Source organism: Brassica rapa, chromosome A09 (assembly GCF_000309985.2).
Source record: "Brassica rapa cultivar Chiifu-401-42 chromosome A09, CAAS_Brap_v3.01, whole genome shotgun sequence".
NCBI lineage: Eukaryota > Viridiplantae > Streptophyta > Magnoliopsida > Brassicales > Brassicaceae > Brassica > Brassica rapa.
In genome coordinates, this window is record NC_024803.2 from 37,839,169 (window position 1) to 37,864,529 (window position 25,361).

The 25,361-nt window shown below is 29.3% G+C and overlaps 2 protein-coding genes across 13 annotated transcripts; one reads left to right on the top strand and one right to left on the bottom strand.

Moving 5' to 3' along the window:
• Nucleotides 1-4,793: 4,793 nt before the first annotated feature.
• Nucleotides 4,794-15,963, top strand: LOC103842013 (auxin-responsive protein SAUR32). Of its 12 annotated transcripts, none has more exons than XM_033278848.1 (5): nt 4,794-10,739; nt 10,959-11,080; nt 11,215-11,256; nt 11,472-11,539; nt 11,649-15,963. In XM_033278848.1, exon 5 carries the CDS (start codon nt 15,335-15,337, stop codon nt 15,692-15,694), a length of 360 nt encoding a protein of 119 aa, XP_033134739.1. In that variant the 5' UTR covers nt 4,794-10,739; nt 10,959-11,080; nt 11,215-11,256; nt 11,472-11,539; nt 11,649-15,334; the 3' UTR covers nt 15,695-15,963. The 12 variants fall into 12 exon arrangements, with proteins under 12 accessions (XP_033134739.1, XP_033134745.1, XP_033134744.1 ...); XM_033278854.1 differs by having other exon boundaries at nt 4,794-7,462; nt 7,573-7,696; nt 7,834-10,739; nt 11,215-15,963; XM_033278853.1 differs by having other exon boundaries at nt 4,794-10,856; nt 11,472-15,963.
• Nucleotides 15,964-16,119: 156 nt separating this feature from the next.
• On the bottom strand, nt 16,120-24,381 carry LOC103842015 (NAC domain-containing protein 66). Its single transcript, XM_009118612.2, has 2 exons — nt 20,115-24,381; nt 16,120-19,771 (listed from the first exon to the last, which is right to left on the bottom strand). Exons 1-2 carry the CDS (start codon nt 20,284-20,286, stop codon nt 18,975-18,977), a joined length of 969 nt encoding a protein of 322 aa, XP_009116860.1. The 5' UTR covers nt 20,287-24,381; the 3' UTR covers nt 16,120-18,974.
• Nucleotides 24,382-25,361: the final 980 nt, after the last annotated feature.

Sequence of the window (25,361 nt, forward strand, 5' to 3'; positions counted from 1 at the left end):
TGGTTAGAGAGGTGTAATTAATAGCAACTTATATATGTTTCAGCAACTTTCTTAATTTGTGTGAAAAATGTCATAGTGATACTTATTCAGAAAAGAAGAGAGTAACTTATTTTTAAAAAGGCCATCAACTAATAGTTGCCTTGCATTTTAGTAAACAAAAAAAGTTGCCATGCATTAAATTTAGGAAATATTATTTCCTCTGTTTCATAATTTAGGAAATATTATTTTTAAAAAGGCTTTTTTGGATCCAAACAATTTAAGTCATGCCAAATATGACATGAACAAATGATTAGTGATAAATACTATTTTAATTCAGTTATAATTCAAAAATACTACTTTAACTTTTTTAAACGTGTCAAAATTTACATTGACTGTAACAGAAGTTAATTAACCGTTAAAAAACAAAACGACGTAGTTTTGGTTTAATCTTTAAAAAAATATACTCATTATGGGATTTGAGTTAATCCATGCATTGATACACTTTAAAATAGACATTCTAACCACTAGACCAAAATAAATATTTGATATATAATTAAAATTTTGAAACTATATATATACTATTATACTTCTTCATCTTCTCCAATTAAAACTTTGGTGATAATTGTTTCTGATTTCAATAAATACATTAACATGTTTTTTAATTACCATATGTTTAATATACTTATATTATACTAAAATATAAATAAAAAAATATTTGAAGTTATACAAAATTAAATATAGTTAAAATTTTGAAACTATTTATAAAATTTTATTATATAAATTATTTAATTTTTTTTAAACTGGAATGGTATTTTTTTATTTATCAAATTAAAATATTGTACTACATATTTTATGTTTTTATATATTTTATTTTTTTGATGAAATTTATATATTTTAGTTCTTTTTAATGTGTCTAATAATTTGAAATAAAATATTTCAGTGAAAGAAAGGTAAAAGTCCTTTTAACACAACCAACATTTAGAAAAAAATATCACAAATATATTATATTAATTTTTAAAAATAAAAAAATTGCCATTCAAATTTTTAAAATTGCAGTAATTTATATAAGAAAATTTTATAAATAGTTTCAAAATTTTAAGTATATTTAATTTTGTATCATTTAATATATTTATTTATAATTTAGTATAATATAAGTTTATTAAAGATATGATAATTAAAAAAAACATATTAATGTATTTCTACAAATTAGAAACAATTATAACCAAAGTTTTAATTGGACCCTATGCTTATATTGTATTTGCGGGTAAAAGAGTAGTTGAACAAACATCGAAAAAAGGCGTGCCTGGCTATTCGACTCCCAGCCTATCCCGACCTGGTCCTTTCCTACAGAGCTTTCCTTCGTGTAGTTGACCCCTAATGCCTCCCTTCATTTGCTTGCCTCCTTCCTTACTTTTCAGATAGATGAAAAAGTATAATAGCATATATAGTTTCAAATTTGTAGTTATATATCAAACATTTACTTTAGTCTAGTGATTAGAGTGTCTTTTTTAAAGTGTATCAATGCACATGTTCGAATTACAGGATAAGCATATTTAAAAAAAAAGATTTAACCACAACGATGTTGCTTTATTTTTTAAACTGTTACTTAATTTATGTTATGGTCAATGTAAATTTTAGCACATTTTAAAAAGTTTAGTTAATATTTTTGAATTATAATTGAGTTGAAATCGTATTTAGTACTGATCATTTGTTCAGATCGTATTTGACACGACTGAAATTGTTCGGATCGAAACCGGTCATTTTTCCTTTCCATATATGCCATAATCTCCCATGTAATTTTAAATCGAAGATAACCACAACATATAACACATATTGGCTGGGCATGTTCAAATTTCGAATCTTCTACATATATAAAATCAATACTATTAAAAGGGAAGGACTCCTAAAAAATCTACTTAAAACAAGTCATAGTTGGACCATTTCATTTAACTAGAATTCCTATTATTTCTCATACTACTAACTTCATTATTCTTCATTAAAGACAAATTAGTCATAAAAAATGATACTAACCTAATTCTCTATATATACATTTACTATATACATATTATTCCATCATAATTATTTTGTGTTATTATTAAATAATGTCCACTCTATATTTGTATATATGGTTACTTATGATTTATTTAATAGTAAATACTTTCGGAGACTATAAACATAATACAATATCTATTGTAAAAAAATTACATCTTTTACAGAGATCAACCATTATTTTATACCAATCTTATTAACTAAACTGATTTCATTAACCATGTTATATATATGAACACTTCAGCATTATCATTCACAAACTAAACGATGTTTGTCACAACTTAATATTCCAAATTGGTTGTACCATTTAATACCAAACCAGTTCCTATACAAATCCATATATATGATTATGGTCTACATAAAACCGGTTTAATCTTTCCATCTCTTATATTTTCAGAAAATGGCTATTTATCTTTGGTTCCGTTAAATATTTAGTCTAACCAATTATAAATCGGTTAGTGATAACTTCTAAAAATTTTGAAAACACATTGTTATTTATTAACACTATATTGATACTTTAAAATAGGTTAGCAATAGAATTGTGTTTTAGAACAAAATCTACTTATTTTAAAACATAATATTATTTTGAAAATAGTTTTGATACTATGTGTTATATTAAACATAGTTATATATATATTTTAAATAAATAATTATATACATAATTTATACTTTTGGTTAACTAAATTATTTATCAACCAAATAAAAATATTCGGGTAATTCAAGTTTTCGAGTTATCCGGTTTATAAATAGTATTTTTAAGATATTTAGTTTTTAAAATTGAATGTAATTAATATTTTTAAATATATAATTTTTATTTGAAAATTCAGATACTCATTTGGTTCTCGGTTTGGTTTCAATTTTTCAGTCATAGATATATGGTTTGCTCTATTATTTATGCAATTCAGTTCAATTTTAGTTTTTCAGTTTAGTACGGATTGGTCCGTGTTTTTGGATAATGTGCTCAAACTTATACATTATCTTATATAAAAATTTGTTTAAAATATATTTAATTACAAAAACAAACCCGCGCTTTTCAAGCGCAGATCAAAATCTAGTTCATATTTAAATCTCCAATATTACAGCTGGCTGAATGATCGTAATATTTAATTGGTTTTTGTTTAATGGATTATATTTGTACACAGATAAAGTCATAAAACACATGTATTGGTTGACACACACAAAAGGAAAGACTTTTTGGTCTCGCAAAACGGAGTTCTTCGAAAAGCACCTTTTTCTCGTTCCCATTTTCGAGAATAATTACAATTATCACACAGGGAAGAGGGTTTAAAATTTGAAGGAGATTTTCTAACTGTTGTTAACTTTTTCATGATATGGACTGGCAGATTTAATTTAATAAGTGGGGTTTTGTGCTGGATTCGTTCTTTATTGACTATACGTCTACCATCTTAAATTATTTAATTAAAAAATTAAATTAATTTTTTATCCGCATTTCCTCGCAGATATTTTTTTTAATTTTATAAATTTATTTGATATTATTATAAATGTTTTAAATACATAATTTATATTTTAGTATTATATATTGTATATTTTTGCAATATTATTATTTATATTTCCTTTTCGGTATTATTAATATAGTGATTTATTTAATACATTTTTACTTTGTTATTAATTTTTATTATTTACTAAAATAATTTGAGTTAGATACAATAAAATAACAATATGAAATAATCAAATAGATAATCTTCTTCAAAATATGTTTTTTTCTTTAATTTATATATTTTGTTAAAATCTATTTTTAAATTTTATTTATATTATAGAAAAGAAATATGTCCGAGATAATTTATATTTACATGTTGTGCTTAAAAATATACTTTAATATATATTATTCTAGTATTTTACGGAATTTGTAAGTAAAAACACTGTTTTGTTGAAATAATATAGCCCTAATATTTGAATAAATTTTATATATAGTAGCATTTTATCATATTATTTTAGTAAATTTTATTGAAATAAAACATTTCTGAATGTTATGTTATTAACTTTTCTTTTGTATTTTTTATAAAGATTTCAAAATATTAGATCGCTTTAATTTTTAAAACATATATAGTTTGTCTTTCCTGGTGAATTTCAAAAATTTATTATTTATTATATATGATTTTATCTTTTGTAAAATTTGAAACACTATCATTTTGATTTTGGATATTTTTTAAAAAAATTTTATAATTTATCAAGAAAACTTTAAAAATTACACTACTATTTTTGAGTTTGGAAGATTACCTGAATTTTGATTTTTTAACTACATTAATACATTGTTTAATAAACAATTTTTCAATTTTTGGTAATATTTTCTAAAATTTTCTCAATATATTTTGGATTTTTATATAATTAAAAAAATAATATTTAACTGAATTTGATTTTTCATTAATATTCAAAATGAATTACTAAATTTCATTGTTTTCTAATAACATATTTTAAAATAGTTATGAACTAAAGGTTAGTATATACTATTATATTTTTTGTATATAAAAACTTTAAATAATATATTGTTGAGAGTTTAAAAATAAATAAAAAGATAATATATAATTGTAGATATAAAAGTTTAACCTATGTTAATAAATTTATTTTTGTATAAAATTTTTACATAATTTACGAATTTTAGTTTATTTTAATGATGAGTGATAATTTATTTAAATGAAACAATTTAAAAAATGATGTTTGTTAATTTACCTATTTAATACAATTTTGCATATTTAATTCATATTAAAATTCTATTTTTTATATTATACAAAATATAATTAATGAATTTATAAAAATAGTATATAATTTTTATTTTCTTTTTTTTTATAATAAATTTTAGTTAACATTGATTTATAACTATTATATTATTAATTACGACATGTTATTTTATAAAATATCTAAACTTTTAAATAAAATATTGTAGATTCTTTTTCAACAGATTTTGTTATAATAATAAAAAATTAAATATGTCATATTAACTAATTATTTAACTGATCGTAATATGACTTGTTAATAGTAGATAAAAACAGAACCTTAAATTATCAGATTAGATGTTTCACTTTTTTTTTTTTTTTTTTTTGAAACTGTGTTTCACTTTTCTTTTGCCTGTAGTTTTACAAAGTATAACTAATCCTGTCAATAATCAACATCGCCATAAAACACAAATGAAAAAGACGCGGTGATAATAAATATAAAATATTAGAATAAAAGAAAAATATGGTTGACAAAAATAAAATAAAAGAAAAATACTAAAGGTACACTCTGGCCAAAACCAAGAAAAAAATCGTGTGACCGCCATAGGTCCAAATTGACGTTTCTCTACATGACATTGTTTGCTATTTTTCTAATTTTAAAAGCTAAATACATTAAAAAAAATATTGTGTCAAAGAAAACATTTTATGTTTTAGGTATTTTTATTAGTTAATAATTAAAATCAAACTTAAACATAATTGTATTTGTTAAAATACTATTGGCGTACAGTTACTGGAAATTGGTAAACACAGAAAATAATATATTTATCATTAAAATTTAATATATTTTAACATGTGTAAAAACATTTAAACACACATTTTTAGAAATATAAACAAATATTAAACAATCAAATATCTAGTCCAGATGGAGTTAAAAAAAAACAGCTAGTGTCCAATTATATTTAAACTCATTTATTCTTCATGTATTTGCATTTTTAATGCATGTTAAATTCTGTGACTGGTCATTTTGCACGACTTAAAAATTATTATTTATTTTAAATAAATATTTTGCAGTTTTCACATGTATTAAAGAAAATATTAAATGATGACAAAAAATAAAGAAAATATTAAATTTTAATTATAACTGCATCATTTTATAATTTATTTTATATATATTTGAACAAAAGGAATTTATTAAATACAATTATTTTCTACAAACTTAAAAATCCTCATTATTGCCTAATAGAAAATGCACTGAAAACATAAAATATAAATTTTAACAAATATTTTTTTCTTAAATATATATCTTAAAGAAAAACTGAGGGAATGTTAGATATATGTGATGTCTTGTATTCAACACTATGTATGTGACCGTTGTTTTTTTTTTTGAACTAAGAACTTCAAATCTATAATAGTTTCTCTTTTTATATGGCATGTCAATTACTTACAATGAATTTTTTGCATTTCGTATAATTTGAGTGTACTATAGAGGTTTTTAAAAAAATGTTGAGTAGAAATTGATTGAAATAGGAAAGTATACTACTACAATCTAAATTCAGAAAAAAAAAAGAATTAGAGAGCAGAAATAAAATGAGAAAAAAGTTGGAGGCAGTAAATGAAGAACGCTAAGATTGGGCAGATCAATAACCCAACTACTCCTCTGACTAACTTTTATAGACAACCCTCCTTTCTCTTTTTGATTCCCCTTCCATTTTTCATATACCATCTTGCTACAAATATTATTATTATATTGTCATCTTATGGTTTGATAGTCTCTTAATATGTATCCATTTACGGTCACTGATTATCATCATCTTCCTTGTTTTCCCCCTCTAACTTGGTCAAAAGTTGCAAACGCTAAATTCTGAAAAAAGAAAAAGAAAAATCTCACATATACATATTTAAAGAAAATGGGGAGGGGTTTGGAGTCTATCGACTACGTTTTTGCTTTAACCGGTAAAATAACATGGTAAAATGGGAAATCCATTGACATGTCTCAAAAAGTAAATCCAAACGTTTACGTTGAAATCTTGAAACTTGAAATAATTGTTTTACACTGTTGACCAAGTAAGAAAAAGAAATATATATATATACACACACACATAAATAGCTGTAGGACACATCCAGCCAGAACCCATGTTTATTTTGTCTTGTATGTTCTCTCTCCGCTACTTCCCCTCATGAGTCCTTCTCTTCATAAAAACCTCTTATTTATTTATCCTTCTTATCATTCTCGTCATCATCATCTCAACATTCATCTCTTTCTCTCTCTCTTCCTTGATCCCAGCCGGATCTGATGGGTGTTGGGAGGGGACGAACAAAGACAGAAATAGAAAATTTCTTGTAAAACCCTAATAGAAAAAGTCTGGTTATAAAGACGAGAAGGATTTATAGAGGGATTTATCTTTTGAGGGGACTGTTGTCTGGCTCGAGGACTCTTATTCTAACTCAATCACGTTTTATAAAATCTACTTGATCTGATGATTGATTAGGGTTTTAGTGTCTTCGGACCAGGCTTCATTCCCCCCAATTATTACTTCCTCTCAATCCTAATTAACCAAGAAGTCTCTTCCTTTTTTTTCCTTTCTTTGTCATTTTCGGAGTTATGGTTCCGTTCCGAATCTATTTCAATGTGAAAATTTTGATCTTAAATTTTTTGTATAATTAATTTATGTGGTAGTTTCTGGCACTGCATCTGGGTTTCAATTGTGTTTGTTTGTTTCTTCTTTAATAGATTGGTGTAATGATGAAGGAAACTGACTCATGTGAGAAACAGAAAAGTCTATCATCATTACTAACTTTTTCTCGTTTATTTGTTCTAGCTATGATTTTGTAATGATATGTTTTTTGTTTGTTTATTGTATGATGATGTCAGTACGAATTATAGCTAGCATTTAAAGAGTAGATCTATTGATGGTCATAATCAATGATGAGGATTCGGTTTCAGTTTCAGATCCATCTGTTTACAAGAAACTAAACCAGATATACTAGATCTGAAGGTCGATCTGAATCTTTCAAACTACTACGACTGTATATATACCCATCTACTAGACTAGGGTTTCGTCATTCCAACTATTAATATAAATAAGTAGTATACATTATTTCTACTCACGCTCTTATACTTTTCCTTCTGCAGTACTTCAAGCATATGGAGGATCAAGGAACTCGATCGGGTTCTTCTCATTTTGAATATTTCTAATGCCGCAATATTGCGAATGTCATTTTTAACAGCTGTTTTAAATGTTATTCTTTTCTTTCTATAAGTTGAACTTGCTAGTCTTTTTCAGTTGTTACTAGCTTCGCCTAATCGTTATTACATCACCTATTATTACACTAAACTTGTAGTATTAGTTAACTTTTGTTGACTTTAATAGACTTAAAAGAGAGTAGATTTATAGTAGTACTAGTAAAGTAGTAGTGTAGTACTATAGTTTTTGCTACAAATGATAAATAATCGTAGTCAACACATTGAGGTATAAACCAATTACCGTCAATCAATATAATCAACATTTACGTTAAGAAAGTTGTCTTTTGATGCACGTTTGGTTTAGATATAGTGTGAAAGTGAAAGTGAAACACTACTTGGTTTTCATAACATCTGTGAAAGAGGTGAAACTTACAAGCGAAAGGCATAAAGTGTGGAACGAAGGAATGTTTTTATTTTTGACATTCGCTGGATCAGAGCAGGAGTAAGTGAGATACTTAAAATAAACAGATAAATGTTCGAAATAAACACCAATCTAAAAGAATACGTCTAAAAGATTACAGAGTAAGAAGTAGAATTGATTTTTGTTTTCCAAAAGTTTATCTTTTCACTATTGACTACACAAATCACTGTCTTTTACATTTTGTCTTTTTGAATTTGTTTACATTTTACAAGTTACTATGTGCTTTATGAACGAAGACTTTGACCTTATTTTTTATAACTACGGTTTCAGTGTCTGTCTTTCTAGCTGCATCTAGGATTTGATATCAAATTTAAATCGGTGTTCCATTGTGTCTTTACTTTTATGTTCTTTTTTACACCATGGTGAATTGTAAGTATTTATCTTTACCCAACTAAACTTTTGATTACTGAATATCTGTGACGCATTATTATGCAAACTTTTAATACTTTTGGGAAATAAATCCAGACATCCTCGATATATACTGAACTGTTGCCAACAATTTTTTTGTTTCTGTACGGAAAATAATTTCTGATTAATTTGGTGCTGAACTGCTGAAGTTTTTGATATGTATACTGTATATATATAGATTCTTAGTGTTCCGTTTTCTTATAAAGACAAATCTGGTTTAAGATTTTATGGATGTTATAAACTGGAACTTTATATTTGGACTCTTGTAGTGAAGGAAAAGGCCCAATTCTACTAGCAATTTTCTTTCATCTTTCGTTTCTTTTAACATTTGCACCAAAAAACCCAAGTTAAGTAATTTTATGATATATGGATAGCATGCATTATAAAACGAAAACAAGGTTAAGTCAAGATCAGCTTTGTACGGAATAAATATTTTATATATAAATTATCTTATATATTATATTTTTTACATATTATAAAATAATAAATATATGTTAAATAATTAAAAAGTCAATAATAATTACGTACATAATTAAATTGGTACAAATATATAAATAAATTTTATTAGTCCAAACAATATTTTCTTCTGTTTGATATGATATATAATTAAATTTAAATGATGTTAACATATGTATAGTATATTTTTAACATTAGTATCTATTAAATGATATTTTCTACTTATATATTTTTTTATCATTTGTATATTTTATAGCAAAAATATTAAATTACTGATAAACAAAAGTTTTACTGTGGGATTAATAGTTTTTGTATTTATATATATTTTTTTAAAATAAGTTGTCAATATTTGTTCAAACTTTTATTAAAAAAATTGTTCAAAGTAAATTTCAAAATTAAAATATTTATATATTTTATATGGTATATAGTTTAATTTAAAATTATATATATATATATATATATATATATATATATATATCTTTTAATCTTAAAATTTATTAAATGAAACTTTCTACTTATATGATTTTGTAATAATTTGTATCTTGTCATAACAAAAAATTTAAACCATAGATCACAATATATGAGTGTGACACTTTTAACAGTTTTAATAATTTACAGTCATTTTAAATAAAAATAAAAATATAACATACACATAAAATTTTAATTTTTTATTATATGGTTAATTTGATTGTTTAATTTATTTTAATAGTTTAAATTTAAAAAAATATGATAGAAGATACATTAATTTTTTTATCAAAACCATTACTATTCTAATTCTACATCATTAATTGTCATATATATTTTAGCTACATTAGGCAATTCCATAATTTTTATTTAGGAAAGTAATTAAAAATAATAATAAATTTATGGTTTGTTTAATAAAAAAGTTATTATATATTTAGATGGACCAACTATTTCTCTAAGAATTCTAAGAATCTAACTAGTGATAACACGTGGCTAAAAAATATTGTAATACTTTTTAATTAATATATAATAAATAATATAATAGCATTTTAAATCGTGTATAACATAATGATTTTTTGTCAATTAATAAATTGTTCCTAACAAACGGAAAACTAAAATTCTCATTAAATTATTTAGGAATAACATAAATAAATATATATATATATATATATATCTATATATATAAAATCATGTTTGCCTCTCTCCTGCTTAGGACACGTCAGAAAGTCGAACAACCTCGCGCTGACACGTGTCACAAGAGAGTTAAACTCGGCATTTCATTTAATCCAATTCGTGATGAGCTGGGCTGTTTCTTTTGACGTTGTGTCCGGCCCGGGTAGATGGAGACCCCTTCTCCAACCCTAATTCTGTTTGATCGAATAATCGAAGGTCGTCTATCCTCTTCATGCGATGGTGATGCCGTGACGTCTGGGATTCTTCTCACCATCTGAAACGGTCGGGGGGGGGGAGGTTTAACTCCATGTTTAACCCCATTCAATGTGTCATTTAGATCTACAGAAAGGCGGTGTGTAATCAATATAAATATGTGAGTTTTCCTCATCTTTAGCACATCCTCTCTTCATATCTGAAACGGTCCGAGTTGTGATTCGGGTCTGTTTAGATCACCTGTCTGATTAGTGTGGTTGATGCCAGACAGATTACGGTGAGAAACTCATAGTCATCAATTTTGAAAAGAATGAGTTTATCTGTTTGGGAGATGGTATTTGGTTTCGTTTGTTGATTTTTGTTCTTTGCCGTATTGCAGGCGACTAATTCAAGTTTTGCAGCGGAGATTTGGAGCTTTCAGCAAAATGTGTCCAAGATTTTGTTGCTAACCAAAATGAATTAACAGAGATGGAAGAACGAGCTATGTACAGCTTAAAGCAGGTATGCCGTTTCTGTGTTTAGCATAAGACACTGTTACTTTTTATGGTTTGGTCACAGCCTCACAGGAACATGCACACATAGATAATGAATAATAACGTTTTGATTTCATTACTCTCTCTCCCTATTCACCGTAGGCAGTAACTGAGGATCCTGAAGATGCTGTCCGGTGGCATCAGGTTGGTCTTCATTGTCTCTGTTCTCAACAATATAAACTCTCCCAAAAATACCTCAATCCAGCTGCATATCTCAATGTGAAACTGATGGAGAAGGAATGAACTCTGTTATATACTATAAAGTTTCGGATAATTATGTAAAAGAGTTTTGACCTCATTTTGAAGAAAGCATTAAGGTAACTGAGCTCACACTTTTTGTTTTTAAAAAAAAATTGTAGATTGATAGATGATGAGCTTGAGAAAGTTAGAGGCTTTTTATCGATGCAACTGTACCATTTAGAGAACGGTTAGAGATATTGGGGCTGTCCTTGCACAAGATTTTCCAGTTTTTGTTTTACACATCAGACGATGTGTTGTGAAATCAGTAAGTGGATAACACCTATTTTTTGTTCCAGATACCTGGTGCAAATGGCGGTTACAGACAATACTGATGCAGCCATTTTTGTTGCATTGGATGGGTCAATAACAAAGCTAATCAATGTCTGTGCCTCTGACGTTTTCCTGGTATGGTTCTCTACAAGACCAAGAACATGGTAAACCAAGGGGAATAGGAGTGCTATGGCTTTTAGCTGTGGAAACAGAGTATCCAAGCTTACTCGAAGCTTACGGGTTTAATGAGATTTGATGTGAATAGTTTACGGGTTTAATAATTAGATGTTCATGGTGATGCAAAGTTTCTATTATTATTCTTGATTAAGTTTTGGATCATAAGAACGTGATATTTGGTAGCTACAGCTAGCATTGAAAATACATGAGGAATATAGTTTTGAATGTAATAATTCTTTCTACGCAGTTTTACAGGTATTTTTGAAAGGAAAAAGTTTAAGCCATCAGTGGGTAAATCATCAGAAGTGTAACAAACTTTTGAGAAAAAATTGTCAACCAATTACATGTGAATGAACCATTTTAATAGTGAGACAAATTTTATGAACTCTAATAAAAATGACAAAATAAAATAGTAAAATTTAATGTTTAATTGAAAGTAAATTTATAATTTCAACTTTTAAAAAATTGAAGATTTTTATCTTATTTAATTTTTTGTCAATATAAACATTTGATTATAACAAAAGAAATTAAAGTTAATATTTTTTTTATATTTAGCTGAGTGTCAAAATATCAACCGATAACAACAACATAACACAGAATATGATATTTGGTTATTATACATAAATCAAACAAAACAAAACAATTTCACTGTTTAAATAAAAAATAATAGATACATCTATAACATTATGAGAAAGATAATATACAATGTACACAAACAAAACAAATTGGCGAGAAATAATGAAGTAAACAATACATATAACCAACCATTCAAACTAAAGAAAACACATGAAGTGATGTTTTGTGGGTTGTTTGTGCTTCTTGCAATGGCTGCCCTCAAAACACATGAGATGATATTTTTGTGACTTTCATGTCTTTTTTTTATTTTTAAATCTCTGATTTGAGATTAATGTGATGCTCTGTTTGCAGGTTCAGTTGACTTACTTTGATCCAAAGAGCTCAGCAACAATGACACCAATCTCATGTTCTGACCAAAGATGCAGCTGGGTGTTCCTCTAATTCACAACAACCTCTGCGCTTACACGTTTCAGTATGTGAATGGAAGTGACACCTCAGGGTTCTGCTTTTCTGATGTCTTGCAGTTTGACATACATTTGATTCCTACGACTCTTGGCCAGACATGTTGTCTCATTCTTGATTTAGTGCTCTGTTTCCCTGGGTTTTCTTCTTGCATCGCTTGAACAGTGATGAGCCCAAGGCTCAAGCTTTTTACAATGTCACCTCCTCACCTGGCTCAAAGGGATGTTTTTAATATACATGTGGTCTATGGGTTTAGATTTATGAACTATGAAACACATATGGTTCCAAATTGTTTCAAAGGACACGTTTGAGACTTCATGTGTATCTCTATCATCTATAGATTTCCGTTAAAAGAAGAAATAAATGGAGCTTCATGTGACCACTGCGACAATAATAACATGCAGTACTCATGAATACACAGGAAGTGGATAGTTCCTTTTACCTTGATCGAGTGTTGAGAAAAGTGCTTGCAGTTTTGGTACTGAAGTCTCAAGATGATATTCTTCGTGGTCTTAGTCTGTTCAATGGGTAACACAAAAACATATCAGCCTTAAAACAGATTCTAACACACACAAAAAATATAAAGCAAAATAGTCCAAATTTTAAAACACTAATAAAATATTTCATATGATTTTGATCAAAAAGAGTCAAATACAAAATCATAGAAACAACTCAGTGCCTAAAACTACAAGTTAAATGGCTCACTACATTGATTAAGAATATCTAAAGTTTGCTCAGCAGATTTAACTAACTGATCTAATTCAGACAGACAAAAACAATCTATAATTAAGAGAAGAAATTACTATTGTTCCTTTGAGGACACCCAAGAACAACTATCCAATGAGATAAAGAAGGAATATTAAGAATTGCAACAAAGAAGCACAAATTCATCTGAAGGCTCCATTTGAATTTTATAATTGATTTACCATTTAGACGCAAACCCATTTCTCAAGAACCAGTTAACACTTTCCTAAAATTTGAAAAACGTCTCATTGGTATTGATTTGGAGTCTTATAAGCAGGCCTTCTCATACTCACTGTGGGCCCTGTGCAAAGTCTTTTTTTACAGCAAAAAGTAAAAAGATTTTGTAAAAAAGGGCCCTAAATATTTCAAAAAAAAAGCCCTAAACACTAGCAAAAATTTTGTAAAAATATTTTGGACCCTGTGCAAATGTTCCTCTGGCACACGCCAAGAGACGGGCCTGCTTATAAGCAGAGAATGACTCTCAAACGAAGTAAAACAAAGATGGAGAGAGAAAAAACACAATAAACTGAGTACTTTCTTCTCTTCACAAGCATTTGAAAATATTTGTAAAACGAATCTTTCAAAATTATTACTAATAAACAAACAAATTTAAATCTCTATCTCACTTATACAACTTTAAAAGTCTTGCATGTGATGTAATTTGCTATTAGTAAATAGTTTCTCTTTGCTCAAAATATGATTTAAACTTGAATAAGTACTACAAAAAACTAAAAATAACCACTTAACCCCAAAACTCTTACGAAGGAGAAGCAGCAGCAAAGAAGGATGTTTTGCACTTATCTACTCTAATAATTTATTTTGGTGGATGGATGCTTTAACGCATTTGCGAATATCTAAAATTACACATAGAGGTCAAACAAAATAAGATCGAAGGAGAGGCCATGAAAATGTGATTTGCATTATAAATAATCAAAATTTACACAATTTCTAGCAATAATGACAATAACAGTAGTGTGACTAATTTGTTTTTTTTTTTCAAAATAATATACTTAAAGATGTTAATCTTATAATTAATTATATATCATGGAACATAAACAAATGTGGATCCATTATAAGTATTTTTCAAATAAATTTCACATCAAAATTATTTTACACATTAAGTAAATAGTAAAACGATAAAGTGTAGTATTTGTGTGTTTTAAATAAATATTTTACTTTGATTCTTTTATATGATCAAAATATGATTAGTTTTGTTTAACAATTATTCTTTTGCGATTTTGTAGTGATTTATAACGAGAGAATAAAATGATACATATTTATAAGAGACATAAGACATGCAGTTTACTTAACTACAACGTTTTTGAGGTTCAATTGACTGAAAAATTCTTTATAAAGCGATTTCACATAAATAATCTCCTATACAAAATATATAATTGCATTTTTGAAACAAAAAATCATGTCAAATACTTAATGAATTCACTCGCCGCGCGAAGCGCGGCCCGACCCTAGTATATATATATATATATATATATATATATATATGTTTCCCTCTACAAAAAGTCTCACTTTTGAACCTTTTATTGTTTTATCTCAGTCAGCAAAGCTCATTACTCATTAAATCCAATTTTTGTTATCTCCTCAAAAAAAAACGGGCAACTTTATTAAGTGTCATAACTCTCTCCCCTTCCACTTGAAAACCCTTGGCCTCTCTCAAACCGTTTTCCAAGCTAAATATCGTGAAGTTTAAACATTTTTTTCCTCAGTTTTCTTTTCTCTTCGTCGTTTTGAAATTATGGGTTCCCGAGGGAAAAATCTCAAGAGCTTCCACTCAAATCGTTTTAAGAACAACATCAAACAAGGGGTCAAAGATGTTCCAAAGGGTTGTTTAGCAATCAAAGTGGGATCAAGAGAAGAGGAGAAACGAAGATTTGTTGTCCCTGTTTTATATTTTAACCATCCATTGTTCATGCAACTCCTAAAGGAAGCAGAAGAAGAGTATGGATTCGAGCAGAAAGGTACCATCACAATCCCTTGCCACGTGGAGGTTTTCCGTTATGTTCAAGACAAGATCCATAGAGATATATCGGTTAATTATCATGGTAATCATCATCGTAATAGCCATAACCATCTTGTTGGATGTTTTAGAGCGTAATGATGATGATGGTATATGAGCATGAATATAAAGATGATACAAGCAAGCACTAGCAGTACAAAAAGATTGTCTTTGCTTTTAATAATTCAGCTTTTGTTCCTTTTTAATTTTGTTTTGTTTTAGTCCTTTGATATTCTTGTGGAGTTGTGGAGCCAAACGAACACGGCCTAACCCACAAGAAAGTAGAACTGCATGGTGTTTGTAAATATGAATGTAAAAAGCGTGAGATTATGAATGTTAGTTTCAATTTATATTTCTTTTCTGCTCTATATATTTATCTGATGGACGATTAACACGATGGTGAAGATGATTGTAGGAAGCGGTGACGAACAAGTTTTGGCAATTTGCGTTTGATATTTTGTTAGGAGACGTATAAGTTTGAAAGGTGGAAAAGGGATAATCACTAATAAATAAATTGTTTCCACTTTTTTTTTTTTGCTTAAATAAATTGTTTCCATTTGTTAGGAAAAAAATCAAAGATTTCTAGTGTAACGCCCGGTTTCTACGTCGGCATTAAATTTATTGACTCGAAAAGTAAATTATTTGTCCATAGAAACTTGCAGACAAAATATATAAAAAATTAGTCGGACTCTGTTTTATCAGTATAAGTTTAAATACTACTATAATATACAAGTTATTGATATGCCTAACACAATATAGTTTCTTGAAATATATCTCTATTTATTCAAAATTATATTTGAAAGATCCAGTGTCAATGTTTTGTAATATATGCCTTAGCACAATATAGTTTTTTTTTTCTTCCACCGCGAGAGTTATGATTTAGTTATTTATACTTCCATTTATTTTTGTAACACTACTTTCATTAAAAACTTTAACCTCCAGGATTCATAGGAGGAGATACAAAAGGTGCATTCAACAAGGCTTGCTTTGCTAGAATATCAACAGCCTTGTCGTTTGAACGTTGAATCCAAACAAAAGTAATAAAATCAAAAGCAAATACAAGATTCAAAATGTCCGAGACAATGCCATAGATCTCAGGCATGGGGGCTTCTTCATTAATAGCTCGGATGATTTGAAGTGAATCAGAATTGCAATGCATAGCCCGGATTCCCTTAGCGATGCAGCAGGTTAATGCTTCCCGAAGGGCCAGACCTTCAGCCACCAGTGGGGAGTTTACAAAGTAGCAGTGAGACAGGAAAGAACTAGTGAGGTTCCCTTCCTTTATAGTCCACCCCAAGCCCGCTAGGTGCATGTCCGATCGCCAGGCAGCATCAGAATTAATGCTTGTATAGGATGTGGGTCCGTGATGGCTCGGTGTCGGAACGGTGACCTTTGGTTTTGGGATCGTAGATTGCTCCCTTAGCCACTCATGAGCTGCAGCAGTGGCCTTCGTGATCACCTCCTCATACGTGGTATCTTTGTTGTTGAAAATGCGGTTGTTCCTAACTAGCCATAAAGACCAAAGAATCCAGGACGCTAGCGGTCCCGAGACAATTTATACTTTCATAGTTTCATTTAAAAATAATAATAATAAGCTACACATTTGCCAAAAAAAAAATAATAAGCTACACTATCGCGGTATTTCACCTGTTAAATGGCACATTCTTTAAAATTTCTATACAATTTGAATCTTATGTGTAGCATAACTGCGATAAAAAATATTATGGTGTGTTCGAATACATCAAAGTAAGAAACAAAAAGTCGAATAAACATTTTAAGAAATACAGTTGTTAGAACTTTGGAGATTCCCCAAATTTCCGTAAGCAAAGTGGCTTAAGTGGAAGACGAATCCACTCAAACTCAGCGATCATGAGTCATGGCGTGTAATAAATGGCTAGGATTCAGTTGTCGGTCGAGTGTGTCGCCACTAGTGGAAAGCCTTTATATATATATATTTTAATTATGGTTATTACAATAATCATTAATCAACATACCTCTAGAAAAATACTACCCTTCTCTTGGTCCTATTAATTTTTTTGATGTTAAAGAACATTAGACGAAAAAAATGTCGATTTAACATATTGTGTAGTAAATTGTAATGTACAGTTTATTTTCGTAATGGTCATATCCAATCCGTACCACAACCGAACATTAAGGGGATAATCAAGAGAGACACAGACAAGAAGGTGTCACAATTAAAAATTTGCGACACAGACAAGATCATCTATTGGTATGACGTTACTAAACTATAAACAGTATGGGCCTTGTCCAATATAGTTATACCAAGCAGAAGCCCCCACACAACCCACATACTTAAAACATATTTGTTTTACTTGAAACATATTGTACCTCCTAAAAGATCAGCAAAGAAAGTTGATGCCTCATTTGATCAAAAAACAAAAAAAAAAGAAAAGTTGATGCCTCGAAATCCAATTTTCAAATGTAAATTTTTTTTTAGGACAAATAAGTTACGTCTGTTATTTTATAACAAAGATCAACTGATCACAATAATTCGAATCTAGCTCCGTGAAGCTAAAGTGGAATATGAAATCAAAACGGGACGGGTATTTATGCCTTCTACATCACCAAACACACATTATAAAACAAAAAGTTCATATTGGAATAATTCATTTTTCTTCGAAAGTAAGATTATGTACCCTGAAAAAGATTACTCAACAATAACAAACAATAATGGTTGATTATTTATTTAAATTTAAAATACTAATCAGAGAGAGATTATTGATAGGTAGGCTAGTTAGCTCTCATTAGGCACTTGGTGCATCTTAATCCAAGTTTGATGAGGTGATTAATCGGGCTATATATTAATCTGTTTCTAATGATGAAAGAAGCAACATGCTAACAGGCATTTAACCAACAATATATCTTAATTTTCCTAAGAAATATTCACTAATCCGAGGGTAAAACGATAGAGAATGAACATAAAAAGTAAAAGAAAATTATTTATTAAAAACTCAATTCTGTCGACGAATAAAATTATAAGATCTGACTTTGTATCCCTTGAAATTATGATAATTTACGTTTGTCATGCGACACAGTATTATATTTTTCAATCGAAAGTGTAATTGCTTTTGATATTAAGCATCCAAAATTAGTTAAGATTATAATAATTAGCAAAACTATTCTTCTTATATAAAGTAAAAACCTTAAATAAAATGTACGCCACACAGAGAATTTTTATTTTATGTAATGATTTCACATAACCACTGTAATTATTACAAGTCTGACCTTTTTCTTAAATGTTTCAACTACTATGATATGATTATTACATCTTTCTACACAGTGTTTTTTTGTTTTGGTAATTAGTAATCACTTCCTCTTTCATTTTCCGTTATCCACTAATGTTGGACATGTGGCACAACTAGTTGGACGATGGCGTCGTTCTCCCGAAATCTGTGTCATTCCAGACATCCATCTCTGGTATATAATAATCAGGCGTCAAACCAGTATTGAAATAACCGGGCCGGTTTAGTCCATGGAACGGTGATTGTGGGATCTCATAATATGAGTTGGGCCCATTTAGCTGCGAGGCAACGAGACGATCCAAAGAGGCCCAGCTAGTGATGGGATCCACAAGTTTACTGACATGGCAGTTGCTGACTTGGTCGTCCATCAACCGCTGGTAACTCGCGACGGTGTTGGGGCACTCGAGGTTGGGGAGTTTCAAGAAAGGGTCTAGAATGGTCTCTTCTTTACAAGATTGCTCCATAACTTCGAGAAACTGGCCTATAGTCTCCTCGTTGAATGACGGCGTTTTGATCGATCTCGGCGGGCTGCTGTTTACAGTTTTGCAAAGACTCTTCTTCATGAAAACACGGCACACCACCCATCCTTCGTCTCCTCCTATGACTTCACACGTTTCTAGAGTGACGTCATCGTCAAGATTAGAGGAGGAAACTAGTAGATTGTCGTCGAGTCTATATTCGTGCATGATCCAGTCGGATTTTTGACCATGAGGGGCTCGACCTTTATAGAAGACAAGCGTTTTCCGCATACCGATTCTATCGCCATTGCTGTATATGATCTTGTCACGTCCGGTTGCTTTCCAGAATCCGACTGTGGTCGCTCGGTTGGTTCTTGTTCCCGTGGGATACTTCTTGTCCTTGTGGCTAAAGAAGTACCAATCGTTTTGGGGGGTTGTTCCAATCTTGCACATCTCTATATAGTAAAACAAAAGTTAGGTTCTAACTGATGAATCGTAATGGATGTAACTAAGATGTATAATTTTATTTCTTCTGCCAAATAGTATTATCGGAAAAAATAAATCAATTAAATATTATAACATCTCCTTAGAATCTCGCAAATCAAGTCGAACAATGGTATATATTTTATTTTGTGAATATCCCTGAGATGAAATCACTAGTTTTTTTAAAACCAAGATGAAATCACTAGTTGAAGCTTTTGAATTATGACTCAACGTGAACGGATTAATAAATTTAATATCAGCTCTGGTTATACGTTATGTGAAATTATATTAATAAGACAAAGATATATGATGAACCTTGAATATCCCAAGGCTCGAGCTTGTTGAGATCAACATCACGAATAACATCGAGATCAATCTTGATGTTAGATATTTTTTTGCGGAGGTAATACTGCAAGAGCTCTTCCTCAGTCGGGTGAAACCTAAAGCCAGGAGGCACTTGTGACTGTCCGTTTACTGATATGTTCATTGTTAAAGACAGGAGAGAGGGAGGAAGAAGAAGATGATAGAACGAGTTTATAACTAACTACTGTGTGTTTATATATACATGTGTGTGTACCTTTGACATAAACTGGCAAAAATAAATCATGCATGAGGAGAATGCATGTGTCCCATTGCTCTCACTTTTTTATTCTCTTTCTAATAAGTTTTTCTTTTGAATTGGAAAGTACTAGTTGTGTTTCTTGGATATTTGGTGTTTCCATGATGTCATCATCCGTTCGCATGTGCCGCCACTTACAAATAAACATACGAGCCTTTAAGAACTTATTTTAATAATTCTGATTTGTCTGTTATCTATTCCCCAATGGAATTCCCGGCTAATATAGTTCTTTGAAAAATTACCATCTACTTCCTCCTCTACTTCCTCCTCTGTTTCATATTAAATATTGTTTTAAATTTTAAAAATTGTTTCATTTTACATTTTTAAGATAATATTAAATGTCATTTTAGATTTTAAAATTTGTTTCATTATAAATATCATTTTATATTTTTAAGTATTGTTTATCCATTTTAAAGGTAAAACAGAAAATTTAATTATTTTTAATTTATGTCCTAAAATGTTACTAATAATGAAACATAGGGAATATAAGCTAATAGTGGCATGTCGACGTGCAAAGAAATTTCGAATACCCTTTTTTTTTTAACAACAATTTCGAATACGCTATTCGATTGATTTCACCGACCAGTGCACCCAATCGCATAATCAAAATTCAATGTGTTTGCCACAATTTGTTAGCTCGTATGAGACTCTAGAGTTTACATTTCATCACAACCATTTTATGTTCTGTCCGACTTAATAAAACCTCCCGATTATACAAATATAAAAAAGCACCAAAAAATAATAGCATGACGGTTTGATATAAAATAAAAATAAAAAACAATAAAGTGCCAAAAATCACTAATTAAAAACAATTCAATTTATAATTCACAAAGACAAGGTTGAGATAGATAAGGTCTCTTAATCTAATTATTCGAAGATAAAAAGGTCCTTCATTTGCTCCTCTTTGGTAGTATATCGTAATTACAGCGGGAGAAATAAATAGTAAAAGGTTGTGAGTTGTGACAAGAGGTGGGACCAGGTCACGTAGCTATTGGGTAGAAGTAGGGCCCACGTGGGATCAACATGTCAACTGCAATGTAGGAAGCAAGCCCACATCGCTACTATGACCCTCGACCTTAAAAATCTCTATGGACAAGACATTGTCATTTTTTAAAGAAAAATAAAATAAAATTTTGAGGGAGAGGCCAAAGAGTGGCATGTAATGAAGAGTTCATTAATATACCATACGTTAAATACGAGATTAAAAACTAGTAGCTTAACTTTACGTACTTTTGATGTGGAGTCAAGTATAATATCAAAGGTTACTGTAGAAGGTACGTAAGATGACGATAGACTTGGTGAATGATGAGATGCACGATACTACATCTACAGTACAATTCACAATTTCCTCATGAAAATTAGAAGATGGAGATACAAAGAAATTCATAGATATCAATATATGTTTTAAGCAGCGTTCACAGAAACGCGGTCAGTAATCTGTGATTCGTAAATCAAGCATGCGGTGCACTCGGAGTCGGACTAATTATAAATTTAAACGTATCCATACATATTCAAGAGAAGATATTGGATTCACCTTAATTTTAAAAAATAATCACATGAATCTAGATGAACAGCTGTTTTCAACTGTCTGTAAAGTATGTACGTACGTATGTTGTAGATTTTGTGGGGACCAATTTACAAACGGTTATTTTCTGTATTTTGTTCTTTTACATGGTTTGAGTTTATATAATATATAGACCAATGCTCCTTGTTAGTTAACTATAATTAACATACGCAACATCATGAGGCAAATACCAGCGGGTCTGAAAAAAGTCGCTCTAAATATATAGAATGCTATTTATCCTTTTATAGATTTTGAACTCAAAACAAACAAAAAGTTTTATAAGAAACTCAAAAAATTGATAATCATTGAATTTTTTTTTAATGTTTTAATTTCCTTTTTATGTTATTTTAACTTTACAATATGGAATCCTAACAAAACTATAACAAAATAAATGGATGGTTCAAATGATGACCTAGATAGAGGAACATATACGAGCGATCTCTCCTCTTGAATTTACGCCAACAAAATATATGCTTATCGCATTCACATATTAATAAATCCTATAAAGTGTTGGTCAAAATACTAGTATAATCTGTGTCGGTATCTTGTGAGCAGACGTGTTCGTTAAAGTGGATTAAGAAAATAAAAATAAACTTATCTTAGTTAGTGACCAAAAAAACAAAATGACTATTTTCTAGGAGACGAAGAAAGTTTGCATGGGAAGCAATCTTAATTGATGTATTATCGTCATTTTCTTTGTCGAGATCGTCAATTTTTTCAAACGTTATGGTGATATATATCATATGAGTATATAAATTACTAAACTTTAATATATTTTTTTTCAAAATGAAGTCTAGACCCTTTTGGAAAAGTTCACCTTTTGAATCAACGTCAAGAATAGCAAATTAAGTTCAACAGATATAAAGTTGCTGCCAAAACAAATTATGTATTAGTCAAAAAAAAAAAAAATTATGTATACATAAATTCGACAGTGATAATAATACTGATTCATTCTGTAACATATATAGTGTTCATATGCAATTTTAACAGTGACAATGAAAGAAACCAAACAAAAAAAAAAAATCAAAAGGTGCATCTAATAAGAATACTTATGTTAGAAGATTTGTAATATTTGAATGTTGTAACAAAACGTAATTTGTTGGTACATATCTGATGTCAACCTTTGGTATATTATAAATAAGAAATATAAACATGAATACATAAACAAATCTTTTAAGTCATAATTACCATAAGGCATAAACTAATGACGACGTCTCGTTAAGGAATGTTAATGAAACTTGAATTCTTTAGGAGGACTAAATAATGAGAGGAAGTTCCAAAAGAGTGCAGAAAATTAAAGCAATAGGGCTAGAGAAAATCATATGAAATCATGGGGGAAGAATATGTGAAATGGACGTACGATCTGTCATGTTATAATGCTTCTAAAGTCTCCACTAATGTGTATGTATAATATTAAGGACCTACCGTTGCCTAAAGTTATTTGCACGTGTTCCTTGAAACACTCATTTACGATGTAACTCTCTAGACAAACCTCTTCTCATTTTTTTTTCGTTGATAACGAACATCTTTTATGCTTGTTATTTGAACTATTAATTACTTCTGAGTAAACCCAAATCGTTATTAACATGCGATAGCCGTGTAAAAATGTTTTATAACCTGATACTATAAGTTACAAGTGAGAGTCAGTATTTTATTTTACAATATTCGGGTCACTTTCTCAATTTAAGTTTTTATATTGCTATGCATATTAGAGAGACTCAAACGGAAAACGAAGAAAATTTAACTAATTCCTCGTCTTGTTTCTGTAGACTTATACATCTCTGAACTTATGCAACTTGATCTAATCTAGATGTTGTTTGAATAATAAGACAAATCTTATATGTTGTTTGAGGGATGAGAAGAAAAAAAATTATCTCCTTTACTGCTGTCAGTTGATCGATCGTGGGTAAGATGACTAGTGTGAATTTGCCAGTGAATGTTATAGGAAGTCCAGCTTCTATGTTAATTAGTTTATTCTTTGTTTGTGAAAATGCTATTCAACTTTGATTCTTGTTAGGATGTACAAATTCTAATTTTTATATTGATAAAGCTTTTTGTTTTAAGTACCTGTAACTAACGATTTTTTTAAGGATAGCTATACCAGAGGTGAACGTGACTTTCTTGTGCGTTCGTTTCTTTTGGTCTTTCTTTTTGTATATATTAGTTTGATAAGGTAGCGGTATTACCCAAGTGACCAAGGTCGTGTCGAACCTTGAAACAATTTGCATTTCTCTAGAACGATGTTTTCAAAAGGCGATACAGACAAATAAATCCATTCAAAGAGAAATATATGACATTAGGAATACATAAGGAAACTCATTTTAGGAATCAAATTTTCCAAAATAAATAAAAATTCCTAAAAGAGGATGTGAAAACCATGAAGAGTTCTGAGTTTCAGAGCTAACAATTTGCATTTCTATCAAAGTACTTAGACGACCTCAATAAAGTAAATTACATCAATTTAGTTTAACCGTTTACCACGCCTTTTTCTAAGGCCAGAAAGTTTCAGAACTACCCCTATACGGCTATATACATATTGTAGCAGCCTTGATGGTACACGAAGATAAGGATTATAACCTAATTAGCAATTAGCCCTAAATTGTCTTATGTGCTATTTTCAATAAAAAAAATTTATAGTATTCACGTAACCAGTTCAAACCTAAAATGCACCGTTCTATATTTTCCACATTAATATTGTTATGAAGTATATTATAAACATTATCTAATTAAAATTATCTTATCACGATGGCCAAGAGAAATTAATCGCAAAAATCAAATATGTATTCACATCGACATTTTCGGCATTAAATGTCTTTTATTATGATAGTCGTATAAGGTATATTTTAGTAAGAAAATGTCAACATCTTCCAAATTTCCTGGTTGTTGACGCAGTAGGACAGCTGAAATCGATTCAGTGTTAGATTTTTAATAAAATCTTTGTCGTCTAATATTTGTGTTCTTCCACTCTTTGGTATCTCATGACGAGTGAATCAAAGTATTTAAATAATTTGCATGCATGAGAGAAAGGTACATACCTTTTGGTGATCATTATTAATTAAATATCATCAATTATAATAAATCTTAAACCTGAACCATGTGTTGTCTTTTCAAACAGATGCAAACATTGTGGATACGTATACCATATTTAAACATTGGAATAATTAAAATATGGTAATTGTGTAATCAACATCGTTAAGTACTATAGTATAATACATGCATAGTTTGGCTAGTAGCATAAGCAGCCAAGGATGGAATCTATTTTTTTTTGTAGAAATATATGTTAATATATAAAACGTTTTTTGGTCAAAAATGTTAAGATTCATTTTACCAACTTTTCAATTAATATATTTCTATAACATACATACACGTAGGGATGTCA

Bases quoted from the DNA above. Each gene is read 5' to 3' on its own strand.
- LOC103842013 (XM_033278849.1), top strand. From the start codon at position 15,335: ATGGGTTCCCGAGGGAAAAATCTCAAGAGCTTCCACTCAAATCGTTTT.
- LOC103842015 (XM_009118612.2), bottom strand. From the start codon at position 20,286: ATGAACATATCAGTAAACGGACAGTCACAAGTGCCTCCTGGCTTTAGG. The intron at 19,772-20,114 runs GTTCATCATATA...TTTACTATATAG, and splicing joins CGAGCCTTGGGATATTCAAG to AGATGTGCAAGATTGGAACA.